Below are 27,398 nucleotides of genomic sequence, written 5' to 3'. Positions count from 1 at the left end.
CGCAGATCAGGGGCCCAACCGTTTCTCTTTTCCGTTCCTAACTATGAAAAAATTTGTAAATATGAAAATTTAAATAGGTGACAAGGATAACGGGGTTCTCGTTCTATGTTTCGTGAATATCTCTTATATCGGGATTGACCATTAGGCTAGAAATCGAGCCTATTTTGAGTAACTTTAGAGCAAAAGTTTGTGGAGCATTAATAATAGAGACCAACCCCATTGCATTAATGATATTATAAGTTGTCCAAAGTTGAATCATAGGTTAATGGAATTTAATGTGAATAAAAACCATATAAAACAAAAAGATGTATTTATGAAAGAGACCCCACCTATGGTTGTTTTCAAAGCAAGGAATCTCTCAATAAAATCACCTAAGATATGGAGAATTGATCTTTTTTTTTTAAAAAATAAAAATAAAAACTTTAGAGAAATTGACTATTTTATTATTTTCTAAAAAAAACTTGTTGGTCCAGGTTTGTCGAGGCGTACAGTTCGATGATGCAAAATACTCTATTCACAGATGTTCGAGATTTATGTGAAAAATTACAGAAAAATACGTATACTATCACGGTTTGTCGAGGCGTACAACTCGTACGTCTCAATGATCAAATATCAATTTTCATATATTTGATGAAACTCTATTAGTAGATGTTTGAGATTTATGTGAAAAAGTACAAAAAAAATACGTATACTATCACGGTTTGTCGAGACATACAGCTCGTACGTCTCAATGATCAAATACCGATTTTCATATATTTGATGAAACTCTATTCACAGATGTTCGAGATTTATAGTGAAAAATTATTTTACTTGCAAGAGATTACACCTCCACTCAGAAATCGACTCGGTCTCTTTTAGTCTCTAAATTTTCAAATAATCACTTTTTTCTAGAACATTACACGGAATGTAACAAAGAGGTTCAAATCGACCATGAGTAAAAAGTCTTAAAATATCAAACTTACACTGATGAAGGACAACCCATAGAAAGAGGGTTGACGCCAATAGGTACTCATAGATCAACTGCAATATGAGCACCCATGTAACAAAGAGGTTCAAACCTACCCGAGTAAAGAGTCTTAAAATATTAAATTTACACGGACGAAAAACGATCCAATAGAAAGAGGGTCGAGCCAAGAAGTACTAAAAAAATCATATTGAGCAAAAGGAGGATCGACAACAATGTGGGCACCCATGTAACAAAGAGGTTCAAACCTACCACGAGTAAAGAGTCTTAAAACATTAAATTTACACGAACGAAAAAAGATCCAATAGAAAGAGGGTCGATGCCAATAAGTACTAAAAAAATCATATCGAACAAAAGGATGATCGACAGCATTGTGGGCACCCATGTAACAAAGAGGTTCAAACCTACCACGAGTAAAGAGTCTTAAAACATTAAATTTACACGAACGAAAAAAGATCCAATAGAAAGAGGGTCGATGCCAATAAGTACTAAAAAAATCATATCGAACAAAAGGATGATCGACAGCATTGTGGGCACCCATGTAACAAAGAGGTTCAAACCTACCACGAGTAAAGAGTCTTAAAACATTAAATTTACACGGACGAAAAAAGATCCAATAGAAAGAGGTCGACGCCAATCAATACTCATAAAATCATATCGGGCAAAAGAATGATCGACAGCAACGTGAGCACCAATGTATCATAAACTGCAAAGGGGCATATGATTTTCATAAAGCCATTTACAACTCTGGACCCCAACTTGAGTACGATGCATCATCAAATCTTAAGGTGCAAATCCTACATAATCAAATAAAGACTTTCAAGTTGGGAAATGCCCTCTACAAAGTAGAATGGAAAGGACCATTCAATTATCATCCTCCATGTGACAACAAGTGTTCGGGTCAACTTATGCCCGAAGACAACCCGTGTTCCATGTACCATTTCTAGAAACCAGTTATCTTTTATATTTTCTCAATCTACAAGTATTCGAGTCAACTTGCATATACTTGAAGACAAACCGCGATCCATATACCATTTCTAGAAACCAGTTATCTTATGTCCTTTTTCGATCTACAAGTGTTCGAGTCAACTTGCATACACCAGAAGACAACCCGCGTTCCATATACCATTTCTAGAAACCAGTTATCTTATATCCTTTTTCGATCTACAAGTGTTCGAGTCAACTTGCATACACCAGAAGACAACCCGCGTTCCATATACCATTTCTAGAAACCAAGTTATCTTATATCCTTTTTCTATCTACAAGTATTCGGGTCAACTTGCATACACCCGAAGACAACCCGCATTCCATATACCATTTCTAGAAACCAGTTATCTTATTTATTTTTTTCTATCTACAAGTGTTCGGGTCAACTTGCATACACCCGAAGACAACCATCTAACCCAACTACGAGATAACTCACAAGATATTAATATCTTAAATAGTCACCGGGGGCTGTCAAATATACCAATTCTAGAAATCCAGATACCTTATTCTACTTGTGATGTAAACTTTTACCTGTCGAGGTTCAGAAATGTTGTCGAGAATTCTAAGTCCGAGTCAATTCTGATAATTTTCGAGTAAATTCAAAAGGTTATAGAAGAGAATTGACAGGTAGATTGCTCTAGAAATGGGACATTTTTTTAGTCACATATGTTAACATGCCAATTGTCAAACTGTGACCCCAAAAACAGAGGAGCAAGTAAGTGGATACTTTACACTGAAGAAAAGCAGCAGGGTTGACTTTAAGAGAGGCAAGTGCTTCTTCTCATTCAAGCAACGTTTGTCATAATTTAAGGAAATACTTTGAACGCAAGCTGTCGAGCATTTCTGCGTACTCAATTGGAACAGCCTCATCACAAAATACTCCATCCCAAATCTTGAGGAGATCTGTTTCACATGGCTTTGAAGTTAGAATACAAATATATAAAACACTCACCATGATAAGCTCACAAATTTCCGATTATTTTGTGGGCTGTGTCGATATATACTTCAGTTCCTATCAAAATTAATGTCTCGGACCTCACCGTCGATAGGCCGAGTATTAGAAGGCTTTGTAACATTCAAGTTTCTAAACAAATGTATCCAATAAAATATGAATTAAAGCCTTTTGCATTCAACTCCTCACCTTTTAAGATTGGTTTTAACAATAGAGGTACAGGCTATAACTCAAGACATGTAAATCCAGTCACTAGATTACTTCTTCAAGATAACAATGAGATTGTTTCATATTAAAAAAAAAATTCAAGGCATTAATGAAATGATTTCTTAAAGACAGGATACCAGACGATAACAAAACAAGGCGGTGATCATAATTCACAGCTCAAACATGGGCCAAGAAGTTCACTGCCCATACTCAGTATGAAGCATTCTTGTCCCACATGGGAATTTCATTATCTTTTCTTTTCTTTTCTTTTTTCTTTTATCTTTTTTGAGAAAAACGATTATCCAAAATAAAATAAAGAAGAGCAAACGCAAAAGAAACGAATCCACCAAGAGAGACAAAAGAATATGAAAAGCCTATCAAATTGACATATATCATCGAGCGAGTAACAATAACCAGAAGGCAGGCTGCTTCAGAGTGAACGTCTATGATGTTTAGAGACATGTGCAAGTGCAATACACCAAATCAATCATAACCAACATTTTCTATCCTAATAAATTTGGTTGCAAATGTAGATGCTAAACTATTAATCACTAAGGTTAGAGATATGGGGAAAATGTTATATGAAATGAAGGTTACCATGCAAGAAGGCGAGAAGAGGGAAGGGTTTCTACAACTTACCAGACTTTTCATTGGATGGAAGACACATCATGAGTATGCTGAATCTTGGGACCTTGGCTAAATTTTCTAAGAAACTGATAGCCAAAGCCATCTCTTCGCTGCAAATTGAATGGCCAGAATGGTCTGTTAACCATTGATGTTTGAAATCATTTTCTAAATGTTCCCCCAGGACAAGTTAGAAATTTTTAACTTACGTGAAAAAGGTAGCCACGCACTTGACAATGTCTATTAAAATTGGAGCTGATAGTGCATTCTTGAATATCGGAGGCAACTTGGCTGGAGAGATGGCCTAGCAAGTAAGAGAAACAATTGCGTGAAAAAGAGAGAAGGAAAAAAAACGGTGGAGAGGAGCCGAATAAAGTGACAAACATTGGGTGCTCGCTATATCAAACAGAATTCTTTGCTGCCAAGGACATGCCAATATGCAGAGTGCTCGCTACCACAAAAATGAAAAGGAGTGTTTTTTTTTTCCTACCCTAAAATATCAGCCAATTGATGATCCCATGGATAGAAAACGAGGAGACAACTATATGACCTACAATATCAGGTAGTCGAAACTAGCGTTGCCGTCTTTAATATGGCAGCACACTTCTAATATTTATCAGACAACAACTTTTATACATAGGAAAATACCCAGATATTCATATTCTCTTGGATAGGCAAATGAACACAGTGTCATTGACAACATAGTTGGTCTATATCACATACCTTTAGAAGTTGAGCCTGCAGTGCACGATCACCAGAGAATCCTCGCCAAGAAACTTCAAATTGATAGGCAGTGGTTGGGGCTACAATGTTTTTTGCAGCTTCAACCATACTTCTAGAAGCTGCTCGAGAAGCAAGTTCCTGAACTGAAGGCTTCAGTTCCTGCTTTCTTGAAACATGATTTCTCTGTGAAAGTTTTGGCAGGAGCAGAATAGGTGTGAAAACAAAAAAATTTAGATATCATTGTGTCAGAAAGGTTTAGTGGCAAAAATACATAGGGAATAGGCTATGGCATCCAAATGAGCATGATATGATTACATGGTTCACAAATTGATAAAAGGTGAGAGAAAAAGGTTAAGTAGAAGCCTTCTATCTTCCCATCTGCTCAATCTATGATATGATATAAAGTTCTCATAGAATTTTAGACTTTAAATGGATGAGCTTTAATTCGACTAATCATGAAAGTAATCTATTGGCTTTTGAGTCATGAATAAGGCGTGAGCAAGTCAGTACGAGATTGTCTTTAAAGTAATGCCTCAAAGAAAGCTGAAAGAGAGCACTCTTATTCCTAGTCCCAATTCCTGAATAAATGTATGATTGACATTGACTCTCATCTTAGGCACAAATGATGGGAGACTTGGCTACATTTGGCCTACCTCATGAGAACTTCATTTCTTCTTTTACCCTTTTTTTTTTTTTTTTTTTTAGTAACGAACATTTTAAGCTGAACCCCACAACCGAAATAGGAAAATTGGCACACTTCTATTTGATTTCAGAAATATTTTTTAGATGAACCCCACAATAGTTTGCAGACAAGAAACTATTGCAGATATCTTATTTGTGTTTCTTTAAACAAAAAAGGTATATGTTAGCATAAAGTTGAGAACCAACAATCGAAAGAAAGAGTACAAGGCAGAAAGAAGAGTTTATAGGATCTTAAGAGACCTCCAGTGCCCCCAAATTCGAATTTGGGTCTTTGTGAACACCATTTGTTGCTTCTCTTTTGTATCTGATTTCAGCTCCTGTACTTCTGCCCTCGGTTCCCTCTAAACGTGCAGATTCCTTGACAGCTTTTTCTCCACCATTTTCCTAAGAATAGAGTCCAAAAGCTCAAACATCATATTGCAAGCATCCAGCTTCAGAATAAGCATTATTATCTTAAAATTATTGGGGGGAAGGGGGGGTGCACTAAACCAGTTTTCTTCAATCAGTTAATTTAGTACTCTAAAAACATGCAAAAGAAGCCAAACATATTTGGTCAATTGGAGGAAAGAAATACAAATATAAAAAAATAAAAAAAGACGCTACAGCCAAGATATGAGCAGTTTAAGTGATTAATTATCAGAAAATTTTCTCTCCATTTCGCATTTGAACAAAGGAATAGATTAAACCAGAGCTCTACAAAAGAGAGCAGGACAAGGAAGTTACCATACATTAGTATTGTTTTACATTATAGCAAAATATAGTTTCCAGAAAACTAGAGAAAAAAGAGAGAAACCTAGAGAGAGATCTGTTGAATGTCAATTGTAAAAGATGCAGGTAGGTTGAATCGTCATTGAAAAATTACAGGATATGGATAAGCATTTGTTTGCTTATTTATTGATTTTCTTATACTGCATGCACCTCAATTGCTCTCACATGACAACTGTCGGACCCTACTATATTTGTTTCAAGAGAAAATACTCGATGCCATGGACAACAACAAATTAGTAATCCTTACTTCAATGTGGTCTTGAGCTGCCGATAACCCCGACCTTAGTGTGCTGCTTGAGACTGGAGGGATGTCCTGAATTTTTGCTTCAGAGTCAGATTTTCCAACCATCTTCTTCTCTTTCGTGGAGCTTCTCGAAGCACCAGATGCCTTCTCAAGAATTGCCTGCAAGATGGATTCATGTACAATAAAAATTAAATGAAAATATCTTGTCAGCATAACTCATCTGTAATATCACAACTCCCTCTTCCACATTCACCAGGATATAAGTTTTAGAGAGACCCAGATATTTAACAAAAGTTATCTGAAATGATAATTCTACTAAACTTACTTTTCCAACAAAAGCTCTGAGCTCAGCATGTTGCTTCTTGATCTCTTGGTTGTTAGGCTCCAACCTCTGAGCAAATTCAGCATCTACAATCAGCAAAGTCAAATATATCAGATGGATAAAAAGCATAAAAGATCAATGTGCAATTAAGCTGGCTGCTTATTTTAATACCTTCCAAGGCTTCTTTAGCCTTCCCAAGTTCCTTTCTAGCTGTTGCTCTGCGTGAATATGCTTTAATATATCGATCATCTAAATTTAAGGCCTCTGTACAGTCATCCTCAGCTTCCTGAAATCTGACTCCAGCGAGGTGGAAATAGAACGCAGAGAACACAGCTATTTTAGCATATTTAACAGTTGTAGCTTTCCACATCAAGAGCACTATTTAACAGATAAAACAACTTATAGCAGAAAATTACTAAGAAAAATTTGAATCTATAACTTGCCTTCTGATTTTTAGGTAGGCCATGGCCCTATTTGCAAAGGCTACAGCTGTTGGAGACAAAGCAATGCTTCTTGAATAGCAGCCAATAGCTTCCTTAAACTTCTTTTGCTTAAAATACTCGTTACCCTGAAATATAACGATAAATTACACACACCATGTAGTCAAGAGTAAAGTCGTTTCATGCCAGCTTTGCACCAATTATGTCTTTATCATAAAAACATGGACAAAATAATGTAACCTACCTGTTCTTTCTCTGAAGCAGCATCAACAAAACTCTGCTCGGTATGAGATTTTGTTGATAGACTCTTAACTGCATCATAGTGCTTCAAGTAATCAGCTGCTGTAGCTTTAACTGGCTGCCTTCCACCCTGCTTAGCCATGACATCACTTAAAGTGCCCCTCAGATAGTCCATAATAGCATCATACATTTACTATTAACGTATCCACACTTGCGACGAAATTTAAACACCTAATGAACAAGCAGTTAAATCTATCGACCTTATAAAACATAAACCAATATAAATATTAACGTCCGAGATAGCAGTTTATTGTTCGAAAATGTGCATTTCGCTACCCAACAGAAAGCTTGATAGAGTAATACCTCCTTTTCTTTACTAATGGCATGTGGCTTCAATTTCTTGTCTCTTCCATTAAGGGAGAGTTCCCAATCCTGCAAGTCATTCAAAAACCCCTGGAAATCCTGAAGAAACAGAAAGCACCCGAAACACACACAATTCAATAAGAAAAGCCAGTAAACACACCCATGCACTTAACTCAACATACCAAAACTAACGATTTCGTGGCAAAAACAAACCTATTAGTAAGTCAGATTACAATTTCTAACCCATATTTCAACACATTCAGCTTACTAATCACCGCAATGCAAGTGAACAAAACTACACATTATCATACCCCACTGAATCCCAATTAATCAATTCCATTCACCTAGAAATTGCAGACGAAATCATTCCGCTTAGCTTCCACAAACAACGAGTTAAACAGAAATTAGAACTCAACCCAAAATTAAAAGCTCGTTCTTCAAGCAAGAAAGAAACAAAAAGGCGGTTAATCTCTGAACTACAGCAGCTTAGGATAAATGGAAATACCAGAGGCTGATCACGCCCGTGCTTGCCGGATGAATCCGCCATGGGAGACCAGAGGAAACCCACAATAGGATAAACGGAGATTGTAGCACAAAGTGGTTCTCGAAGCGTCCACTCAGAGCCGTCCGCTGAAAGCAGTCCCCCTCGCTCCGGTCAGCACTTCGCCGTGGATTCATAATGCGTAAAACCCCAACTGGTTGGGCTGAATCCCAAAAAACTACCATAGGGCCCAACAATACATTTCCCCTCCGATTTAGCCCGCTATAATATTTTCCCTCTCCATTTAAGTTTGTTCTAAGTTTTCATTAATCACTCTAAGTAGGTTTCGATGTGGTCGAGTGCTCGAGTTAGGTCGAGGTCCAAATACGAGCATCCCGATTGAGTTGAAAAATTATTTTGGACCAACCCAATTTTGGTAACCCGAGTAACCGACTACAGTCCATAATCGAAGGTTGAGTTGTAAATCTTATTTATTCACGATACATGTTACATTAATAACTAAAATATCATAAAACTCAAATATAGATTACTGTCTATATCCGCATGACAGATGTCCCAGTCTTACTTGTCTGAGTTGTTGACAGGGAGGATGTCACGATCATGCTTGTCCAAAACATGTTGCTTATGGCCACATGACAGATATCTCAGTCTTGCTTGTTCGAGTCGGTTGATAGGAACGTCAACCAATAGAGTGGGGGAGGATGTCACGGTCATGCTTGTCCAAGGTGTGTTGCCTATGGTTGCATGCCCGTTCCCAACCCCTTTTTTATGCTTTCATCTTAGATAGACCTTTACCATTTCATATCGGGTCAATACTGGGGTGTATGACCGTTCACCAGAATCACGCCCACACCTGCTTGGGCAAAAAATGCCCCAAAATGTACTAAAGAGGAATATGACCAGTTGTCAATTTCTCCCTACCCGATACTTAAATTTTCAATTAACCGACCATATCGATTGGTCGAGTTACATAAATCGAGCCTAATTTAACATTACGATATCTTTTAAAATAAGTCTAAAAAACAATTAGAATTTTTTTTTATATTTATTTCAATAATATAGTTTCAAAATATTTATAAAATAATTGAAATAAGCCCAAGGGGATTGAAATAAGGGCCCATTAAGGAAACATATAGAAGCCCAATAAAGAAAAAAACAGGCCCATGAAACGGAAAGCCAGGTGGCGAAAGGAGACGAACTAAGGAAGGGTACGAATTTAGTCAGAGAGGAGGGATACGTGGATGACGCAATGAGGTGGAAAGGACAGCTGTCACATCCGCAATCTCGAAACGACCGGTGACATTAGAAACGCCCATCAAATCAACTCTCTCTCTTCCTTATTTCTCCTTAAATCAATCCCTCTCTGACGTGGCAGACAGATCAGACAGCTGCTGACACAGCCCACCCCTTCTCTTCCCCTCTTTTTTTGTTACAAAAATAATATTTTAAATATTTTTTTGACACATCGACAGTATCGCGCGCGATGCGCGGGTGGCCTAGTGGGGCCCATGTCCTTTTTTTCTCCCTCCATTTATTACTTTTGCCCTTTTTTTTTTATATTTCAAATTTAATTAATAATTTTATTAAATACAATTTTTCAAATTTTATATCTAATAATAAAAAAATATACACAAAATTTAAAATTGGGGGATTTATTAAACCTAAAATAAAAAATTTACAAATATATTATATACTTTTAAATATGGAGGGACGACATGAATTTTAAAGTCTCGGGTCTAAAGTTGTAATTTAATTTTTTAAAATAAAAATTTAACTGAATGGTTATCGATTGCATTTAAATTTTAACAATGTCCGAGAGGGGAACCAAACATTCTTTACAAGGGCGTGGAAACTTCTCCCTAATAGACGCGTTTTAAAATCGTCGGGCTGACGACAATATGTACTAATATGGTAGCAACCATACGTATTGAAATCATACTATAACGTGTATCGAGTTATAGTTACAAGGCTACATAGCCGAGTTCTTCGGTGCGACCATTCAAAACTCGATTTTCTCCACTTCCTTTCAACTTGAAACAGGGTTGGACAAACGATCGAAGATCGAGCAAGTCAAACGACTCGAACGTTACCGTTGAAATATGAAAACCAAATGGTTCCCTTTTCTAAATGTATTGATTCCTAAACTTCCAAGATACAAAAATGTGTTTATAATTTTTTTTACACAATTTTTTCAATCTCATTGTCAAGCAGAGCCATTTCCAGGTCCTCCTAATGTCAAGAACACACCTTGAAGATCATCTCTAAGCTTCACTGGTAATGAAGAAGGGCTTGGTTTTATGATAGGAACTGGAGGTCTCAGTTGAGCATGCTTGAAGCTTTGAGCTGACTCGAGCATTGGAACCAACGGTCGTTGTTGCACGGTCCTCGACGGTTCGAAGTGGTTCGAGCTCGGGACCGTGTTTGCCAGAACAGATGAACTTTCTGTAACAATGCTGGCCCTTGAGAAGACCCCAGGTCCCTGATATCAACACAAGTTTTCAAAACCTTGGAAAAGTAGAACAAGTTTGAGTTTTTTGGGATGATCCTTACTGGTGTGAATAGGACGCCTCTGTATGGTTTTCCATTGACGGTAGCAGTCATTAGGAAGCCCGAGTCGAAGGCCCCGTCGACTCTCCCTCGAACCTCTGATCCGACCTGAAACAAATACGACGACAGAAGAGTCAAAAGGGAATGTTCCTCTCGGTGAATTGTGTTATGTTATGTTGTGTTAAGCTACCATGTTTCGAATGAGGCTGTGTTCTTTAACCGGGCGAACGACGTGGAGAAGTGGCTGCTGTTCGGTCTTTGGCTGATTCTGAGTGCATTGGACGGCATTTTTGAACTCGGGTTGGGTTCGAGAAATGCTGCAAGGATCGTTAGTTGAGCTATGATTCACGTGTTTAAGAAGTTGTAATCCTTGGGTGCTCGTAACCGAATCGGATACTTTTCGAACCGGGGTCTGTTCTTGATCTGATTGTGATGGGGATGAATGCTGGGATAGCGACATAGAATGCTCCTCTTGCTCGGATTCGACCTCCCACACTTTTGGATTCGTGGTTCTCCTCCGTTTTGGATGTAACGTCTCTGTAATCATAATGAACATCAAATCGCTCGGAGCACATATCATAATCGACTCGACACGAAAGATTAACACTGACCTGACATGAACTGAATGGAGTGGTTTGTTTCCAACTTTAGCTCTATGTTGTTCCCCATAAGCTTAGTCCTCTACATATTCAAAGAAAAAAACGAACATATATAACGATTACGACACAATTATAAGGCAAGTCGTTGCGTTTTCGCACCATTCCGCTCCGATCTTCATCGAAAGAACTCCTACTTCGATTGTTCCAACGGTTTCCAAAAGTTTTACACATAGAAACGTTGTAGCGACCATTCGGATGCTCGTCTCCAAGTTGCAAGACGAGCAAATCATTGAGAGGTCGTTCATCCTCCCCACACCTATGAATTCGAAAAAAGCACAGACAACATGTTCATCAAGGAACCAAAAACAGAACATGGCACGACGTTTACGAAGCGTTACGCTAAACTACCCTCCATAGATGGCGATGTCCGAGTCTGCAACCACGGCCGTGTGAGAAAATCTCCCTCGAGGCTGTTGACCGCACGTATCGAGCCGAGTCCACGAGCAAGTACATATATCAAGCACCCAAGCATCATTGTAGTATTGTCTATCTCCAACCCCACCAAGGATATAAACCTGAAAATTGGAAAGATCAGCCGTGGCCTTGAAGCAAAAGTGTTCGTGTTCATAGTTAAACCATAATGGCTCGCCTTCGTCGCAATATTAACCGCAGCATGGCCAGCCCGAACCCCGGGCGAAGATCCTTGAACAGACAACTATTGACAAAACAGCCATAGTGAGAAACATCATTTGCAATATCCAAGACAGAAAAGTTGAAAGAAAGATCAATACTCTAGACCAAGTCATCGAATGCATATCGAGCATATCAACGCCTCCTTGATAACGATCGCCACAGTCCCCGCCATAAACGAACAGCTTTTGACCAACTGCAGTAGCTGAGTGACTATCCCTAGGGACAGGAACATCACCCCTCACCTCAGTGATCATCCACACCATAGTCTTGAGGTCTAGAATGTGCAGATCGTTCAAGTAATTCGACTCGCCCTCTCCACTTCCTCCGAAAATGACCAGTTTGTCGTCTCCAACGAGCGTAGCCGTGTGACTTTCTCGAGGCGACGGTGGACTCCCTTTGCATTCAGGTTGCAGCCATTCCTTGGTACCAAGATCCAAAATGTGGAGATCATTAACCTTCTTAGAGCCATTTGTGCCACCAAAAACTATCATCTGGTTTCCAACAATCACAGCACCGTGGCTGTCTCTTGGACCTGGACCCTGTCCAGTAGTTACCATGATGGTCCAGACCATGGTATCAAGATTTAGCACAAGCACATCACTGAAATGCAGCCCCCCACAGCATCCCTAGTTTGGAATAATGAACAAAAAAAAGACATCACGTAAACGTCACAGAAATACACACACAACATCTGGAACATGTTAGGAATCACGACTCTCCACAATGATATGATATTGTCCACTTTGAGCCTAAGCTCTCATGGTTTTGCTTTTGGTTTCCCTAAAAGACCTCATACCAATGGAGATGTATTCCTTACTTATAAACCCATGATCATTAGTCGATGTGGGACTCCTCTTCCAACAATCCTCCTTTCGAACAAAGTACACCATAGAGCCTCCCTTGAGACCCATGAATCCTTCGAACAGCCTCCTCTTAATCGAGGCTCAACTCCTTCTTTGAAGCCCTCGAACAAAGTACACCATTTGTTCGACACTTGAGTCACTTTTGACTACACCTTCGAGGCTCACAACTTCTTTGTTCGACATTTGAGGATTCTATTAACATTGCTAGATTAAGGGCATGACTCTAATACCATGTTAGGAATCACGACCGCCACAATGATATGATATTGTCCACTTTGAGCATAAGCTCTCATAGACTTACTTTTGGCTTCCCCAAGAGGCCTAATACTCACAGAGATGTATTCCTTACTTATAAACCTACGATCAGCCCCTTAATTAGTTGACGTGAGACTCCTCTCCCAACAATCCTCAACCGAACATAACTCAAAAACATGTCCCTCATAAACAACATCATATTTTCACCATGAAACCCCACTCATCTCTTAGAACATGCAGTGATTGGAGCAGTATAGTGAGTATGTAGAGCATTCAAAGCTATCTATTTGAAACAAACGCATGCCATTAAAGAAAATCAAGGGGGACTAAACAGTTTAACTCTCTGTACAAATTAGTGCAAACAAAAACTCAAACAATAGAAAGACAAATCAGTTTTTAGCCAAAGATAACCAATGAACTGAACAGAACAAAGAACAGCAACCCAAAAACAGAGAGAAAGAGAAGAACAGAGCATCCATTTACAAGTAGAATTGTAGCACAAACAGCACAGAAACATGGCCACATACCCCAAAAACATAGACATTTCCCTGATAGTAACAAGCAGAATGCCCCCATCTCTCAGAAGGGGTAAACCCCATGGCCTTAGGATAGAGCCACATTGCCTTCTTCTTAGAAACCTCTCCACCAGCTCCAACAGAAGAACCCATGTCTTTTCTTCTCTGAAAAACCTCCTCTCTTTCAGATATTAGAGGATTTTACCTCAACACAGTGCTTGACAAGGAATCAAGGGAGAGAAAAAGAAGGAAGAGAGAGAAGAGAAGAGAAACAAGGAGTCAAAAGACGACATGAACAAACCAAGTGATGTATCAACTATCAGTGTCAATAGACATGAAAAGATGGGAGCTTTCAATTCCAAATCACTGTGGCACCCAACAACAACAGAAGCTTGTGATGAGATGAGAACAACATTTTCTTTTTCTTTATTCTTTTTTTCCTCATNAAAAAAAAAAAAAAAAAAAAAAAAAAAAAAAAAAAAACCCCTTTTTTCTCTTAGGCATTACATCGAACACTTGATGTGCAATAGTGTTGGGGAACTGAGTAGACGTATAAATAAGCATTAGAATTCAAAGATAAGGTGTTAAGAACAAGCAAGTGATGTAATATCAACTGTAGAAAGATAAAGGGACAAATATGCAAACAGAGAGATCACGTTACTTTAATTTTTCTTTCACTTTTCATAAAATTTCTATGAAAATGATGAAGTGGGTGTTTTGGGTCTTGAGGGTTTGAGGTTATTTGGGGGAAATGAAAAGCTTTTTACCATTTTTTTCCCTCTTCTTTTGTTGGGTTTTCGATTTTTGTTTTGCGTTCGCCCTCCCGTGCACTCGTCTTAGGCAGAGCCAATCCCGCGACTAAGATAATTGTGCAGCAGCTTCTCGTGGAGCTTCCTGCAGATCATCAGGTCCGCTTGGTTAGGCTCAACCTTAGAGAATTGAGTGAACACGAAAGGGAGGACTTTCACCGGCTAATGTCTTCCAAGGAGTATGAGGAGTGGAATGACAAATTAACATTTTTCAAGCTCAGACCGAAGAGCTTCAAAACACTGTCGAGCTCGTGAATCGTCGTTCCATTCTAGTGGATGAAGTTTTACCCTTTGGGTTGAGTCGGATTTAGATTTTTTTTAAACTGATCTCAATCGTTCGAGTCATAAATTTTTTTTGTAATCAAACAACCTTTATTGAATAATAAACTCAACTCAACCATATATTTGTTGGGTTGAGTTAATTATGGTCGTTCGTGTAATTTATTTAATTTTTTAAAATAAAAAATAAAATATGAATTTGTACAACATTTATTCGTTTATTATCAAATATTTAATAAAGATTGAAAAAATAATTACTGAAATTAAATAAAAATTCCCATTTTCATATAAAATAAAATAAAATTAATTGGATTAATTTAAATATTTTTATTTATAAAAGAAAAAAAAAAGGTCAAAATGCGGTGATTTTGAGTGAATGAAAGATGGAGAGAGAGAGAGAGAAATGCACGCGACAAACACGGGAGCATTTTCATAGGTGAAATGACGATTATGCCCTCCGTCCTTCACGTGATTTCTCTCTCCTNTTTTTTTTTCCTTGTAACTTGAAATTTTATCTCTCTCTCTCTTCTTTTTATTTATTTTTTTGTTTGATCTTTCTTTTCGATTAAAGGAGCTCTAAAGCAACTCCCTCCATTTTTTTTTTCCTTTCAAAGATTCAAACTTTTTCTAAAGGTGATAAGGTAGTTTGACTTTATGAGGTCGCTTACGTGTGGCTTCGGAGTCGGGTCGTGCAAAAGGGACTTAGGGTTAATTGTACTTACTTAATAGCTGGAGTCGAGTCGAGTCCTATCAAAGAGACTTAGGGTTAGCTTTACTTATTTAACCGCTGGAGTCGAGTCCTAACAGAGAGACTTAGGGTTACGGCTAGAGTCGAGTCCTATCAAAGAAACTTAGGGTTAGTTGTACTTATTTAACCGCTGGAGTCGAGTCCTACCAAAGAGAATTAGGGTTTCATACTTATTTAACAGCTGTAATCGAATCCTAGCAAAGAGAATTAGGGTTAGGCGTACTTATTTAACAGTTGGAGCCGAGTCCTATCAAAGAAACTTAGGGTTAGTTATACTTATTTAACCGCTGTAGTCGAGTTCTACCAAAGAGAATTAGGGTTAGTCATACTTATTTAACAGCTGTAGTCGAGTCCTAGCAAAGAGAATTAGGGTTAGCCGTACTTATTTAACAGCTGGAGTCAAGTCTTATCAAAGAGACTTAGAGCCAGCCGTACTTATTTAACATTTGGAGTCGAGTCTTATCAAAGAGACTTAGGGACAGTCGTACTTATTTAACAGCTGGAATAGAGTCCTACTAAAGAGACTTAGGGCTAGCACACCTTATTTAACAATTGGAGCTGAGTCCTACCAAAGAGGCTTAGGGCTAGCCGTACTTATAGTTGAAGTCGAGTCCTGTCAAAAAGACTTAGGATCAGCCGTAATTATTTAATAGCTGGAGTCGAGTCTTATCAAAGAGACTTAGGATCAGCCGTAATTATTTAATAGCTGGAGTCGAGTCTTATCAAAGAGACTTAGGGTTAGCCGTACTTATTTAACAGTTGGAGTCGAGTCTTATCAAAGAGACTTAGGGTTAGCCGTACTTATTTAACAGCTGGAGTCGAGTCTTATCAAAGAGACTTAGGGTTAGTCATACTTATTTAACAACCGGGGTCAAGTCCTAGCAAAGAGACTTAGGGTCAGCCGTACTTATTTAACAGCTGAAGTCGAGTCTTATCAAAGAGACTTAGGGTTAGCTCTACTTATTTAGTAATTAATTGCGGGATTGCTACTACAATTACATTAATGTGTAAAATCACTCCGACCCACTGAAGCTAAAATACCTTTGTTTACGAGTCTCTCGTTTGTTAGTAGGTTGGAAACGTCAATTATTATATATCATATTTTTCGTCTCTAAACATTTTGGACCTCGGAGTTTTCAAAACATTGATTTTAGTACCTTGGATGTTGTTTTGTTTTGGTCGTTATTTTAGTATGACATCAAATGTTGTCTAAATTAAACATTATGGATAACACGCCTATCAATATGTATATTAATGTATTAATATAAATATGTAATAGCTAACACTAGGTAGGTCGGATATTAAGTAATAACATAATAACAACTTTTTAATTAAGATAACTATATTATTTTAAAAAATTATGCTCGTAAACAATATTTTTTTCCTTAGTATTTCGGGTTTTTGAATCGAAAGAATTTTTTGAACCAATCTAAAATTTTGCGTTCATTGGCTTGACTATATGAATGAACCGAACACGGTTCACAACCCAACCCAGCCCTCTATGTTCAAGTTGGGTTGGGTTGAATTGGGTCGAACCGTCGAGTTCTTTAGTATTTCTAAAATTATTTTTAAAAACTTCTATTTGTCCATAATACGTGTCATATTAATAATTAAAAATATCGTAAAACTCAAATATCAAAACATCTGTAAGTTTGGTTGTTCGGGTTATCAGACCATTTGAATACTCCTAGATAAAAGCGAAGTCCGAAGAAATAAATCGCTACTTATAATATATATATCAAATTTGGTTTGGGTTAGGTTGAACCGACAAAAAAAATCAATTTGTGGATTAAACATTAGTTTTTCGGTTCTCCAAAAGTTCAATCTAACCCGAATAGAAAAAAACTAATTGTTCAGGCTATCAGGTCATATCGAGTCATTTGAACCCCTTTAGATTGAACACTAGTTTTTCGATTCTCCAAAAGTTCAACCTAACCCAAATAGAATAAAGCTAACCCTTCAGACTATCGGGTCATATCGAGTCATTTGAACACCTTTAGATCGAACACTAGTCTTTTGATTCTCCAAAAGTTCAACCTAACCCAAATAGGAAAAAAGCTAACCCTTCAGACTATCGGGTCATATCGAGTTATTTGAACACCTTTAGATCGAACACTAATATTTTGATTTTTTAAAAGTTCAACCTAACCCAAATAGAAAAAAAGCTAACCTTTCAGACTATCAGGTCATATCGAGTCATTTGAACACCTTTAGATCGAACACTAGTCTTTCGATTCTCCAAAAGTTCAACCTAACCCAAATAGAAAAAAAGCTAACCCTTTAGACTATCAAGTCATATCGAGTCATTTGAACACCTTTAGATCGAGTACTAGTTTTTCGATTCTCTAAAAGTTCAACCTAACTGATATGAATTCAAAGGCGCTTATCACTAACCCAAGAAAAAAAAAGCTAACCCTTCAAACTATCAGGTCATACCGAGATATCGGGTCATTTGAATACCTTTAGTTATATATATATATATATATATATATATATATATTGAATAAAAGGGTTGAATCCAAAGATTATTGGGATAAATAAAATGGAATCATAAAAAAATTAAAAAAAAATAAAAAAACAAATAAAAAATGCACGTGCGGGCATGGCTGTGGCTGTGGTGCGCTTTGTAGGCTTACGAGGCCAAGTGCTACGAGCCGCTGCCCAACGGCCAATGCACGCACTTGGGTTCTACGTCTTGGCCCTTGTACTTAGGACTTCAAAAGCCAATCCAAACGTGAAGAAATACGACTCGGGACTCTCTTGATGATATGAAAAATGTCGGGTTCTGTGCAGAAACCAGATATTTTCGAGACGGTACGCTATCCACGAATAACCACATAATTTCTACCTCATACCCGACATCAAGTTTGGCACAATGTTAATATAGATTTGACATGAAAATCAGTGACTTTGGGTAGCTTGGTTAATGGCTTGATCGGTCTCGTCATTCCAATCAACTCAATTGATTTAGTTTTAGACGGGAAATAACCGAGCATGTCAACACGTACTCGATATCAATTTAGACGCGATCTTAATATGGATTTGACATGAAGATTAGTATTTTTGTACCTCGTCGGTCTGGCTTTCAGTAGTTCAATCAACTCAATTGATTTAATTTCAGATCGAAAATAACCAAACATATAAATACGTACTCGACATCAATTTTGATATAGATTTGACATTTAGATTGTTTTTCTTTGCCACGTTGGTCGGCTTTTAGTATTTTAGTCAATGGTTTGATCTGTCTTGTCATTTCGATCTACCGTGGAAATAACCGAGCGTGTTTACGACTCAACGATCGAGATTTTGGGTTCTAAAAGAATGGGTTTCAAAGAATGGAATAAAAATATAAAAAAAAGTAGATTCCATTGCACAAAGGAGAATAAGCTGACCTCCTTCCTTTTTCTATCACCTGCACTGAGTGGAAAAGAAAAAGAAAAAGCTAACCCAGAAGAGTTGATGGCTTTGCGGTCGGGTTCGTCGGACTTGCTGATCATATACCCGGCAAAGAGTAGGAGTTTCGTTCTTTCAACACTCGAGCAAGACCTCTTAGCCACCTGTTTGAGAAGGAAATCACAAACGACTCTCTAGATAGAGTGTGTTGGTTGTAGTAGCTAATAGCAAGAGATAAGTCTCAATTTGACAACTCGACAATGGGGCAAGACCCGATATCGAGAGGAGAATAGATAAGATGTCTACTAACGAGACTAGACTACCTTGCCTTCTTCTACCCACGGACAACACCCCCCACACTCGAACAAGATCTCTTAGCCACCTGTTCGAGAAGGAAATCACTAGATAGAGTGTGTTGGTTGTAGTAGCTAATAGCAAGAGATAAGTCTCGATTTGACAACTCGACAACGAGGCAAGACCTGATATCGAGAGGAGAATAGATAAGACGTATACTAACGAGACTAGACTAGACTACCCTGCCTTCTTTCTACCCACAAATAACCCCCCACTCGAACAAGACCTCTTAGCCGCCTATTCGAAAAGGAAATCACGAACGACTCTCTAGATAGAGTGTGTTGGTTGCAGTAGCTAATAGCAAGAGATAAATCTCGATTTGACAACTCGACAACGGGGCAAGACCCAATATCGAGAGGAGNACTCGACAACGGGGCAAGACCCGATATCGAGAGGAGAATAGACAAGACGTCTACTAACGAGACTAGACTAGACTACCCTGCCTTCTTCTACCCACTCAAACAAGACCTCTTAGCCACCTGTTCGAGAATGAAATCACAAACTACTCTTTAGATAGAGCGTGTTGGTTGTAGTAACTAATAGCAAGAGATAAGTCTCGATTTGACAACTCGACAACGGGGCAAGACCAGATATCAAGAGGAGAATAGACAAGACGTCTACTAACGAGACTAGACTAGACTACCCTGCCTTCTTCTACCCACTCAAACAAGACCTCTTAGCCACCTGATCGAGAATGAAATCACGAACGACTCTCTAGATAAAGCGTGTTGGTTGCAGTAACTAATACCAAGAGATAAGTCCCGATTTGACAACTCGACAACAGGGCAAGACCTGGTACGAAGAGGAGAATAGATAAGACGTCCGCTAACGATACTAGACTAGACTACCTGCCCAAATAAATGCCAAAATGAGTAAGGACAAGTATAGTACAAGGAGAAGGCACTGTCCAGTACTAAGAAACTGGAGTGTAAGTGGCCACTCAGGACATCCTGAACTTTCAGATCATGAAAGCAGCAGCAACCAGAGAAGAGAAATTTAATAAACAAGGTACAGATTAGGCCATTGATGGTTACCATCAAGCAACAGTAATCTCTGTACAGATATATCAGATGAAGAAGATAGAACATGCATGGAAATGGAATTACACCAGCACAAAAGCTACTCTAAGTTCTTGCTGTCAGCTAAAAAGAAACCGAAGATCTTCGGTCGACGACTCAAATTTCTCAGGAATTTTCCAGATCATGATGATTTACTATGCAAGAATGAGATAAAGAACAATGAACGGTCAACAGTTCTGTAATCTTTGGAGTAACTGAAAATCTTCAGTCGATTCAGACTTTTCCACAAACTCAAATTTCTCAATATTTTTCCAGATCATGATGATTACTATGCAAGAATGAGATGAGGAACAATGAACAATCAACAATTATGTAATCTTTGGAGAAACCGAAAATCTTCGGTCGACTCAAATTTCTGAGTATTTTTCCAGATCATGATGATTTACTATGCAAGAACGAGATGAAGAACAATGAACAGTCAACAGTTCTATAATCTTTGGAGAAACCGAACATCCTCGGTCAATTCAAACATTCCCCAAAACTCAAATTTCTCAGTATTTATCCAAATCATGATGATTTACTATGCAAGAACGAGATGAAGAACAATGAACAGTCAACAGTTCTATAATCTTTGGAGAAACCAAAATTCATCCGTAGATTCAAACATTCCCAAAACTCAAATTTCTCAGTATTTTTTCAGATCATAATGATTTACTATGCAAGAACAAGATGAAGAACAATANTAAGGGTGTGGAAACCTCTCCCTAATAGACACGTTTTAAAACCGTGAGGCTGACGGCGATACGTAACGGGCTAAAGCGAACAATATCTGTTAGTGGTAGGTTTGAATTGTTACAAATGGTATCAGAGGCAGACATCGGGCGTTGTGCCAGCGAGGACGCTGTGCCCTCAAGGGGGGTGGATTGTGAGATCTTACATCGGCTGGAGAGGGGAACAAAGCATTCTATAAGGGTGTGGAAACTTCTCCCTAGCAGACACATTTTGAAACCATGAGGCTGACGACGAGGATAACAGGTCAAAGTGGACAATATCTATTAGCGGTGGGCTTGGATTGTAACAAATGGTATCAGAGCCAGACATCGAGTGGTGTGCTAGTGAGGACGCTGGCCCCCAAGGAGGGTGGATTGTGAGATCCCACATCGGTTGGAGAGGAGAACGAAACATTCCTTATAAGGGTTTAAAAACCTCTCCCTAGTAGACACTGCCCCCGACCTTGTTTTTAATACTAACTATTTACATAACAAGTGAGTTGAAGTTTCAATGAGTTTTAGCCGAGTGTTTCGTACTTACCTCGAACGGAGAGCCGAAAGAGAAAAGTTTTCTTTGTTCATCAGTAGGATTCAACAACCACTGGCAGAACATCACAGCTGCTCCAACAACAGATAGAAGTGACAACATTGCTAGAAATCCAAAATGCGAAGTATCGTTGGCGATTATTGCAACTCCCAACATTATCGACTCCGCTAAACTAGCGACCGAAACCTCTGTTGATGCAATGAGATTCGTTTTCGATGTCGGAATCCCAGTTTGAAGAATCTGTTGCCCCACGACATTATATGACATGTGTCCCAACCTAGATAGAACCTGCATAAAAGATGAAATGAGTATCTGATGCATCACATTTTGAGCTAATAGCTGCAGGAACTGATTCTTACGATCATAGATAAGAAGAAAAGAAGAGGGCTCTGCCGGGAAAGAGAACCACTACAGTACACAGCAACAGCAACTGTTAGAAGGGCAGCTTGAAATATTAATCCAATTGCTCCAGCCTGACAAATGAAGCTATGAAGTGCATGAGACTATGTCGAAAATATAGAACTGCACGGAATTACGAGAACGAAAATAGAAGAAAACGTGTATAACCTTCAAAATTCCGAATTGCCTGACCAAATTTGCTGATACAAAGGTTGCAGTAACACCCATGAAAGCACATAGTCCACTAAAACCCCCAATAATTGATGGACTAAGCCCTGTAAGTCATACCAATCAAAAGCAAAAGAACAACTAATCAGAAAGCAGGTCGTGTGAAGTTATGATTCGCCAAGGGACGAAGGGATGAAATTATATGATGTGTAGCAATTCGTTATGCGATCTAGCTAAGGTTTTATACGGATAACAAAACTAAACGCTCATTAGACCGGAAGATTATTCCATNGAACATCTTCGGTCGATTCAAACATTCCCCAAAACTCAAATTTCTCAGTATTTTTCCAAATTACGATGATTTACTATGCAAGAACGAGATGAAGAACAACGAACAGTCAACAGTTCGGTAATCTTTGCTATGTCCAATCCAAAAAGAAAAAGCATCATGATTCATTAGTGGGTTCTGGACCTTTCTTTTTCTTGTTTCCTTTACTTTTCTTTTGTTAAAATGGAGCTTCACTAAAAGATTCTCCACACCATTTCAGGAAAAAGCATTCAAACTTAAATCAACTGATTGCTTTACATGATGAACAGGAAATGTATGTACAATGTCAGAATTGATATTGAATCTAGTCTAGCTTTTGAAATATGGGTTGTTTCATTACCCACAAAATAATATGAATGATAAAACAGAGGATGGTATGAACTTCACCTTCCAATTTACATATTAATTTGTGTCCTATGTATCAGAATCCAGCAGCTCCAGCTAATGTAAGACACCGCTTTAGCATCAAGGCATCTGCCACCATTGAATGTATTGTCAGGTATCATTAAACAATAATCGATATCTCATGTTACTACCAAATGTTACTTTTAGTGTCTTGTCATATCCCTCAGGGCTTTTGAGAATTTCATTGAAAAGATTATGTCGCTAAAAGCATATCTATACGTGAGTGTTTGGGCTGCTGAACTAATCTTATCGAACAACTGTTTGACTCTATAACATTTGGTTGCCAAGATGACTCTATAACATTTGGTTGCCAAGATGACTCGTCTTGCCTCTTTAGGGGTTGTTAATGAGCTTCTTGTTCCTACAAGGTGGTATACTATCTATGAATCCAGGGAATTCTTTCTTTGGTCAATTTCATACTTCGGCTGGAGGAGGGAACGAAACATTCCTTATAAGGGTGTGAAAACCTCTCCCTAGTAGACGTGTTTTAAAACCGTGAGGCTAACGGCGATACGTAACGGATGAAAGCGGACAATATATGTTAGTGGTGGGGTTGGGCTGTTACAAATGTATCAGAGCCAGACACTAGGTGGTGCGTCAACGAGAACGTTGGGCCTCCAAAGTGGGTGGATTGTGAGATCCCACATCGGCTGGAGAGAGGAACGAAGCATTCCTTATAAGGGTGTGAATATCTCTCCCTAGTAGACGCGTTTTAGAACCGTGAGGCGACGGCGATATGTAACGGATGAAAGTGGACAATATTTGTTAGTGGTGGGGTTGGGCTGTTACAAATGTATCAGAGCCAGACACTAGGTGGTGCATCAACGAGAACATTGCGCCTCCAAAGGGGGTGGATTGTGAGATCCCACATCGGCTGGAAAGAGGAACGAGACATTCCTTATAAGGGTGTGAAAATCTCTCCCTAGTAGACGCGTTTTAGAACCGTGAGGCTGACGGCGATATGTAATGGATGAAAGTGGACAATATCTGTTAGTGGTGGGGTTANAAGCTCCCTTTTTTGTCGCCTACATCCGCTAAAAAGCAATAGAGAGAACCGCTCTTTGCTTCACTCAAGATGCTGTTTTATTCTATGGATTATAGAAGTTAACATTTNAGGCTGTTACAAATGGTATCAGAGCCAGACATCAGGCGGTGTGTCAGCGAGAACGTTAGGCCCCCAAAGGAGGTGGATTGTGAGATCCCACATCGGCTGGAGAGATNATCTGGGTCGTTACAAATGGTATCAGAGCCAGACACCGGACGATGTGCCTACCTTCTCGCTATTCCCCGAAAGGGGGTAGACACGAGGCGGTGTGCCAGTAAGGGCCCTAGGCCCCAAAGGGGGGTGGATTTGGGGGTGGTCCCACATCGATTGGAGGAAGGAAAGAGTGCTAGCGAGGACGCTGGGCCCCGAAGGGGGGTGGATTGTGATGTCCCACATTGGTTGGGGAGGAGAACAAACCATCATTTATAAGGGTGTGGAAACCTTCCCCTAGCAGATGCGTTTTAAAGCCTTGAGGGGAAGCCCGAAAAGGAAAGCCCAAAGAGGACAATATCTGCTAGCAGTGGATCTGGGTCGTTACAACATTTTTCAGGAAACCACGAAGCGCCCGGGAAAAGGGAAATGAGGCGTTAAGAAAACGAAAACAAAGCGCCCCTTTCCCTATTGGTCGAGTGGTCCAACAAAAGGTGGGTGTGCGTTGAAGCTACATCTGCTTGGCAGAACGAACTTAAAACTATGATGATCGTATCGAGCTTGCAGCAATGAATATACCTTGCTGAGTTAAGAACGCCGTCATCAAACTTCCCGGTGCGAGGACTGCATTGAAGTAGAGGAGAACATAGGCAAGGCTTGCAGGAAGAGCTGGTTGCTGCAAGTATTCCTTCCATCCATTTTTAATAACTTCTACACCCACATCCACTGGAAGCACAAGAGATAATGTTAGAAAAAAGAATGTATCAGAACGGCCTATTGATTGAATAGCATAATGGTTCATGAAAGTTTACTTATACTCTCAGCATCAGGCGAGTTTACTTTAGAGGGATTGCTACAACAGGTTTGTGAGCATTTTGCACGATCGAGAACACCGGTGGAGAGTTGGTTCGTTAACCATGTAAGTACAACCTGACAAAACGTGTATCGATTAACAAATTTACCTCTCGAGAAAGATCTCATTAGCACGGAAATAAGTAATTACCACAACTGGCAAGGACCATAACATTAAACCTGCAGCGAACTTCAAGCAAGTCACTGGGTCGTACTTGGAGAGGAAAATGCCAAATAAAGATGCTCCAACTATCTGCACATTAAGAATGTCTTAGTCAATTGTTTGCAACTTTTCGTATAGATACTTGATACTTGATGTAACGGCCCAAGCCCACCACTAGTAGATATTGTCCTCTTTGGGCTTTCCCTTTTGAGCTATCCCTCAAGGTTTTTAAAACGCGTCTTACAAACCTTGAGGGGAAGCCCGGAAGGGAAAGTCCAAAGAGGACAATATTTGCTGGCAGAGGGTTTGGGCTGTTACAAATGGTATCAACCAGACACCAAGCGATGTGCTAGCGAGGACGCTGAGCCCAGAAGGAGGTGGACACGAGGCAGTGTGTCAGCGAGGAGGTTGAGCCCCGAAGGGAGGTGGACACGAGGCGGTGTGCCAGCATGGACGCTGGGCCCCGAAGGGGGTGGGTTGGAGGGTCACATATTGATTGGAGAAAGGGAACGAGTGCTAGCAAGGACGCTGGGACTTGAAGGGGGGTGGATTGTGAGATCCCACATCGGTTGGACAGGGGAACGAATCATTCTTTATAAGGGTGTGGAAACCTTTCCCTAGCAGACTAGGTAAGCCCGGAAAGGAAAGCCCAAAGAGGACAATATTTGCTAGCGGTGGGCTTGGGTTGTTAAACCTTGTTTAACTGAAGAAGGAGATAGATATAATGTGACTACCTAAATTGTAATTTTTATTAGAATGCAAGCATGTTAAAACAAACACAAAATTATGATNCCCAAAGAGGACAATATTTGCTAGCGGTGGGCTTGGGTTGTTAAACCTTGTTTAACTGAAGAAGGAGATAGATATAATGTGACTACCTAAATTGTAATTTTTATTAGAATGCAAGCATGTTAAAACAAACACAAAATTATGATCACATGGAGCTGGAAAAAAAAAATCAGAAGACCCATTTACCTCACATAGAAGGTCAATTCTACTAAGAACAGCATTAGCTTCTGCAAGTGCAATAGGCCTATTAATTCCAGCTAACTGTACATGGAAAAAGAAAGCTAGTTTTAGAGACATTTCTTGAATAACAAGGATACAAATAATTTAAAACGAAACATACCAACACGACCCAGTCACGCTCCATAGCAACCCCCAATGCTATGCCAGATAACCTCTCTATGGCACCAGCAAAAATCAGTGTAACAAACCAAGGCTGGAGAAGTATGGACGACGATGCAGCCGAACGTGGAACGGTATGGGCATATATTACCATTGAGGCTGATAGCAACTGAGCAGCAGCCTGAAGTAAACAGAAATCTTAGATTGTAAAAAGAAAAAAAGCCAGGTCATATTCAATATGAGTTCTATAATGGGTCTGGCTAGTTGAGTTGTAACGGCGCAAGCCCACCGCTAGCAGATATTGTCCTCTTTGGACATTCCCCTCAAGGTTTTTAAAACACGTCTGCTAGGGAGAGGTTTCCACACCCTTATAAACAATGCTTTGTTCTCTTCCCCAATCGACGTGGGATCTCACAATCCACCCCCTTCGGGGCTCAGCCTCTTCGCTGGCACATCGCCCGGTGTCTGGCTTTAATACCATTTGTAACGACCACTTGCAGATATTGTCCTCCTTGGACTTTCCCACAAGGTTTTTAAAATGTGTCTGCTAGGGAGAAGTTTCCACATCCTTATAAAGAATGCTTCGTTCTCCTCCCCAACCGATGTGGGATCTCACATAAGTTCCATGCATGCTCTAATATCGAACTTCTGATATTAACGACATTCGAATGGATAAAGATACCTGAACACAATTCAGACAAGCATGTGCAGGTACTCTCGGGAAATTATCCATAAACTTCCCGACCAACGGACCTCCAACTATTAACGCGAGCTGCAAACACTTTCAACATATTAGAGAGCATCTCTCTTGCATCATGATTCAAAATGATTTATCTGGATGAATAGCTATTTACCTTAGTAAAGAATCCCATAACAGCTACTGGCAGAAGACTAGAATGAAGCAGAGCAATCGAAGTAGGCCACGCAAAATTCCAAAGCTGTTCGACCAAATTCCCCGCAATACATGAGGCATATAGAGCTATAAGGTCGAAGTATCATTTCGAGTCAGGAACGACTACCGAGATCAAAAGAAGTCATATAGTTCATCTCTAAATTTATAGCTGAAACATCACTCTTGCAAGCATTTAGGTATCTCTAGCACCATACGATATCAAACATGATTTCAGAGCTTGAAATCATGGCTAATAATAGAACTCTTGTTCATAAATCACTGATAGTTAAACAATTTAGATATCAAACTCAGAGCTTCAAAATCAAGAACTTGGATTCTCATGTTTTAAAACTCTAGTTGGTGAAGATCTTTGCCATGAACACATGAATCTAAATATTAGTTTAGGATTATTTATTATATCACATCGATAAAACGTGGT

General features: G+C 39.2%; 3 protein-coding genes and 1 long non-coding RNA gene across 7 annotated transcripts in view; all 4 read right to left on the bottom strand.

The window, feature by feature from the left end:
- Positions 1–2,561: 2,561 nt before the first annotated feature.
- On the bottom strand, positions 2,562–8,210 carry LOC111799244 (RNA polymerase II-associated protein 3). 2 transcript variants are annotated; one of them, XM_023682709.1, is made up of 12 exons: positions 8,042–8,210; positions 7,537–7,635; positions 7,178–7,303; positions 6,937–7,061; positions 6,665–6,786; positions 6,497–6,579; positions 6,175–6,330; positions 5,400–5,543; positions 4,458–4,640; positions 3,944–4,038; positions 3,750–3,847; positions 2,562–2,854 (listed from the first exon to the last, which is right to left on the bottom strand). In XM_023682709.1, the coding sequence occupies exons 1-12, from the start codon at positions 8,081–8,083 to the stop codon at positions 2,751–2,753; spliced, it is 1,377 nt and encodes a 458-aa protein (XP_023538477.1). In that variant the 5' UTR covers positions 8,084–8,210; the 3' UTR covers positions 2,562–2,750. The 2 variants fall into 2 exon arrangements, with proteins under 2 accessions (XP_023538477.1, XP_023538478.1); XM_023682710.1 differs by having other exon boundaries at positions 7,537–7,605.
- A 1,898-nt stretch (positions 8,211–10,108) lies between these two features.
- Positions 10,109–13,967, bottom strand: LOC111799157 (rab9 effector protein with kelch motifs-like). Its single transcript, XM_023682576.1, has 9 exons — positions 13,523–13,967; positions 11,976–12,503; positions 11,834–11,899; positions 11,593–11,759; positions 11,344–11,500; positions 11,197–11,266; positions 10,776–11,122; positions 10,589–10,693; positions 10,109–10,517 (listed from the first exon to the last, which is right to left on the bottom strand). The coding sequence occupies exons 1-9, from the start codon at positions 13,661–13,663 to the stop codon at positions 10,242–10,244; spliced, it is 1,857 nt and encodes a 618-aa protein (XP_023538344.1). The 5' UTR covers positions 13,664–13,967; the 3' UTR covers positions 10,109–10,241.
- A 4,705-nt stretch (positions 13,968–18,672) lies between these two features.
- Positions 18,673–19,447, bottom strand: LOC111798993. The gene is made up of 2 exons (XR_002815747.1): positions 19,063–19,447; positions 18,673–18,903 (listed from the first exon to the last, which is right to left on the bottom strand). It is a non-coding gene; the product is annotated as an uncharacterized LOC111798993 (long non-coding RNA).
- A 1,820-nt stretch (positions 19,448–21,267) lies between these two features.
- LOC111799281 (solute carrier family 40 member 3, chloroplastic) overlaps positions 21,268–27,398 on the bottom strand; it is an 8,840-nt gene continuing 2,709 nt past the window's right edge. Inside the window, exons 4-13 of one of the 3 annotated variants that reach the window (XM_023682762.1) lie at positions 26,922–27,046; positions 26,750–26,839; positions 26,069–26,248; positions 25,915–25,989; positions 24,928–25,029; positions 24,737–24,854; positions 24,504–24,650; positions 21,997–22,103; positions 21,789–21,902; positions 21,268–21,717 (exon numbers count right to left, since the gene is read on the bottom strand). In XM_023682762.1, the coding sequence (XP_023538530.1) occupies positions 21,391–21,717; positions 21,789–21,902; positions 21,997–22,103; positions 24,504–24,650; positions 24,737–24,854; positions 24,928–25,029; positions 25,915–25,989; positions 26,069–26,248; positions 26,750–26,839; positions 26,922–27,046 (1,385 nt within the window). In that variant the 3' untranslated portion in view covers positions 21,268–21,390. Of the gene's footprint in view, positions 21,718–21,788; positions 21,916–21,996; positions 22,104–24,503; positions 24,651–24,736; positions 24,855–24,927; positions 25,030–25,914; positions 25,990–26,068; positions 26,249–26,749; positions 26,840–26,921; positions 27,047–27,398 lie in introns of all 3 variants that reach the window. The other 2 variants (XM_023682761.1, XM_023682763.1) reach the window with 2 other exon arrangements.

The sequence above is a fragment of the Cucurbita pepo genome, chromosome LG07 (genome assembly GCF_002806865.2).
Source record: "Cucurbita pepo subsp. pepo cultivar mu-cu-16 chromosome LG07, ASM280686v2, whole genome shotgun sequence".
In the NCBI taxonomy this organism is placed as follows: domain Eukaryota; kingdom Viridiplantae; phylum Streptophyta; class Magnoliopsida; order Cucurbitales; family Cucurbitaceae; genus Cucurbita; species Cucurbita pepo.
The sequence above is the reverse complement of the archived record's forward strand: the minus strand, read 5'-3'. Positions and strand labels throughout refer to the sequence as shown.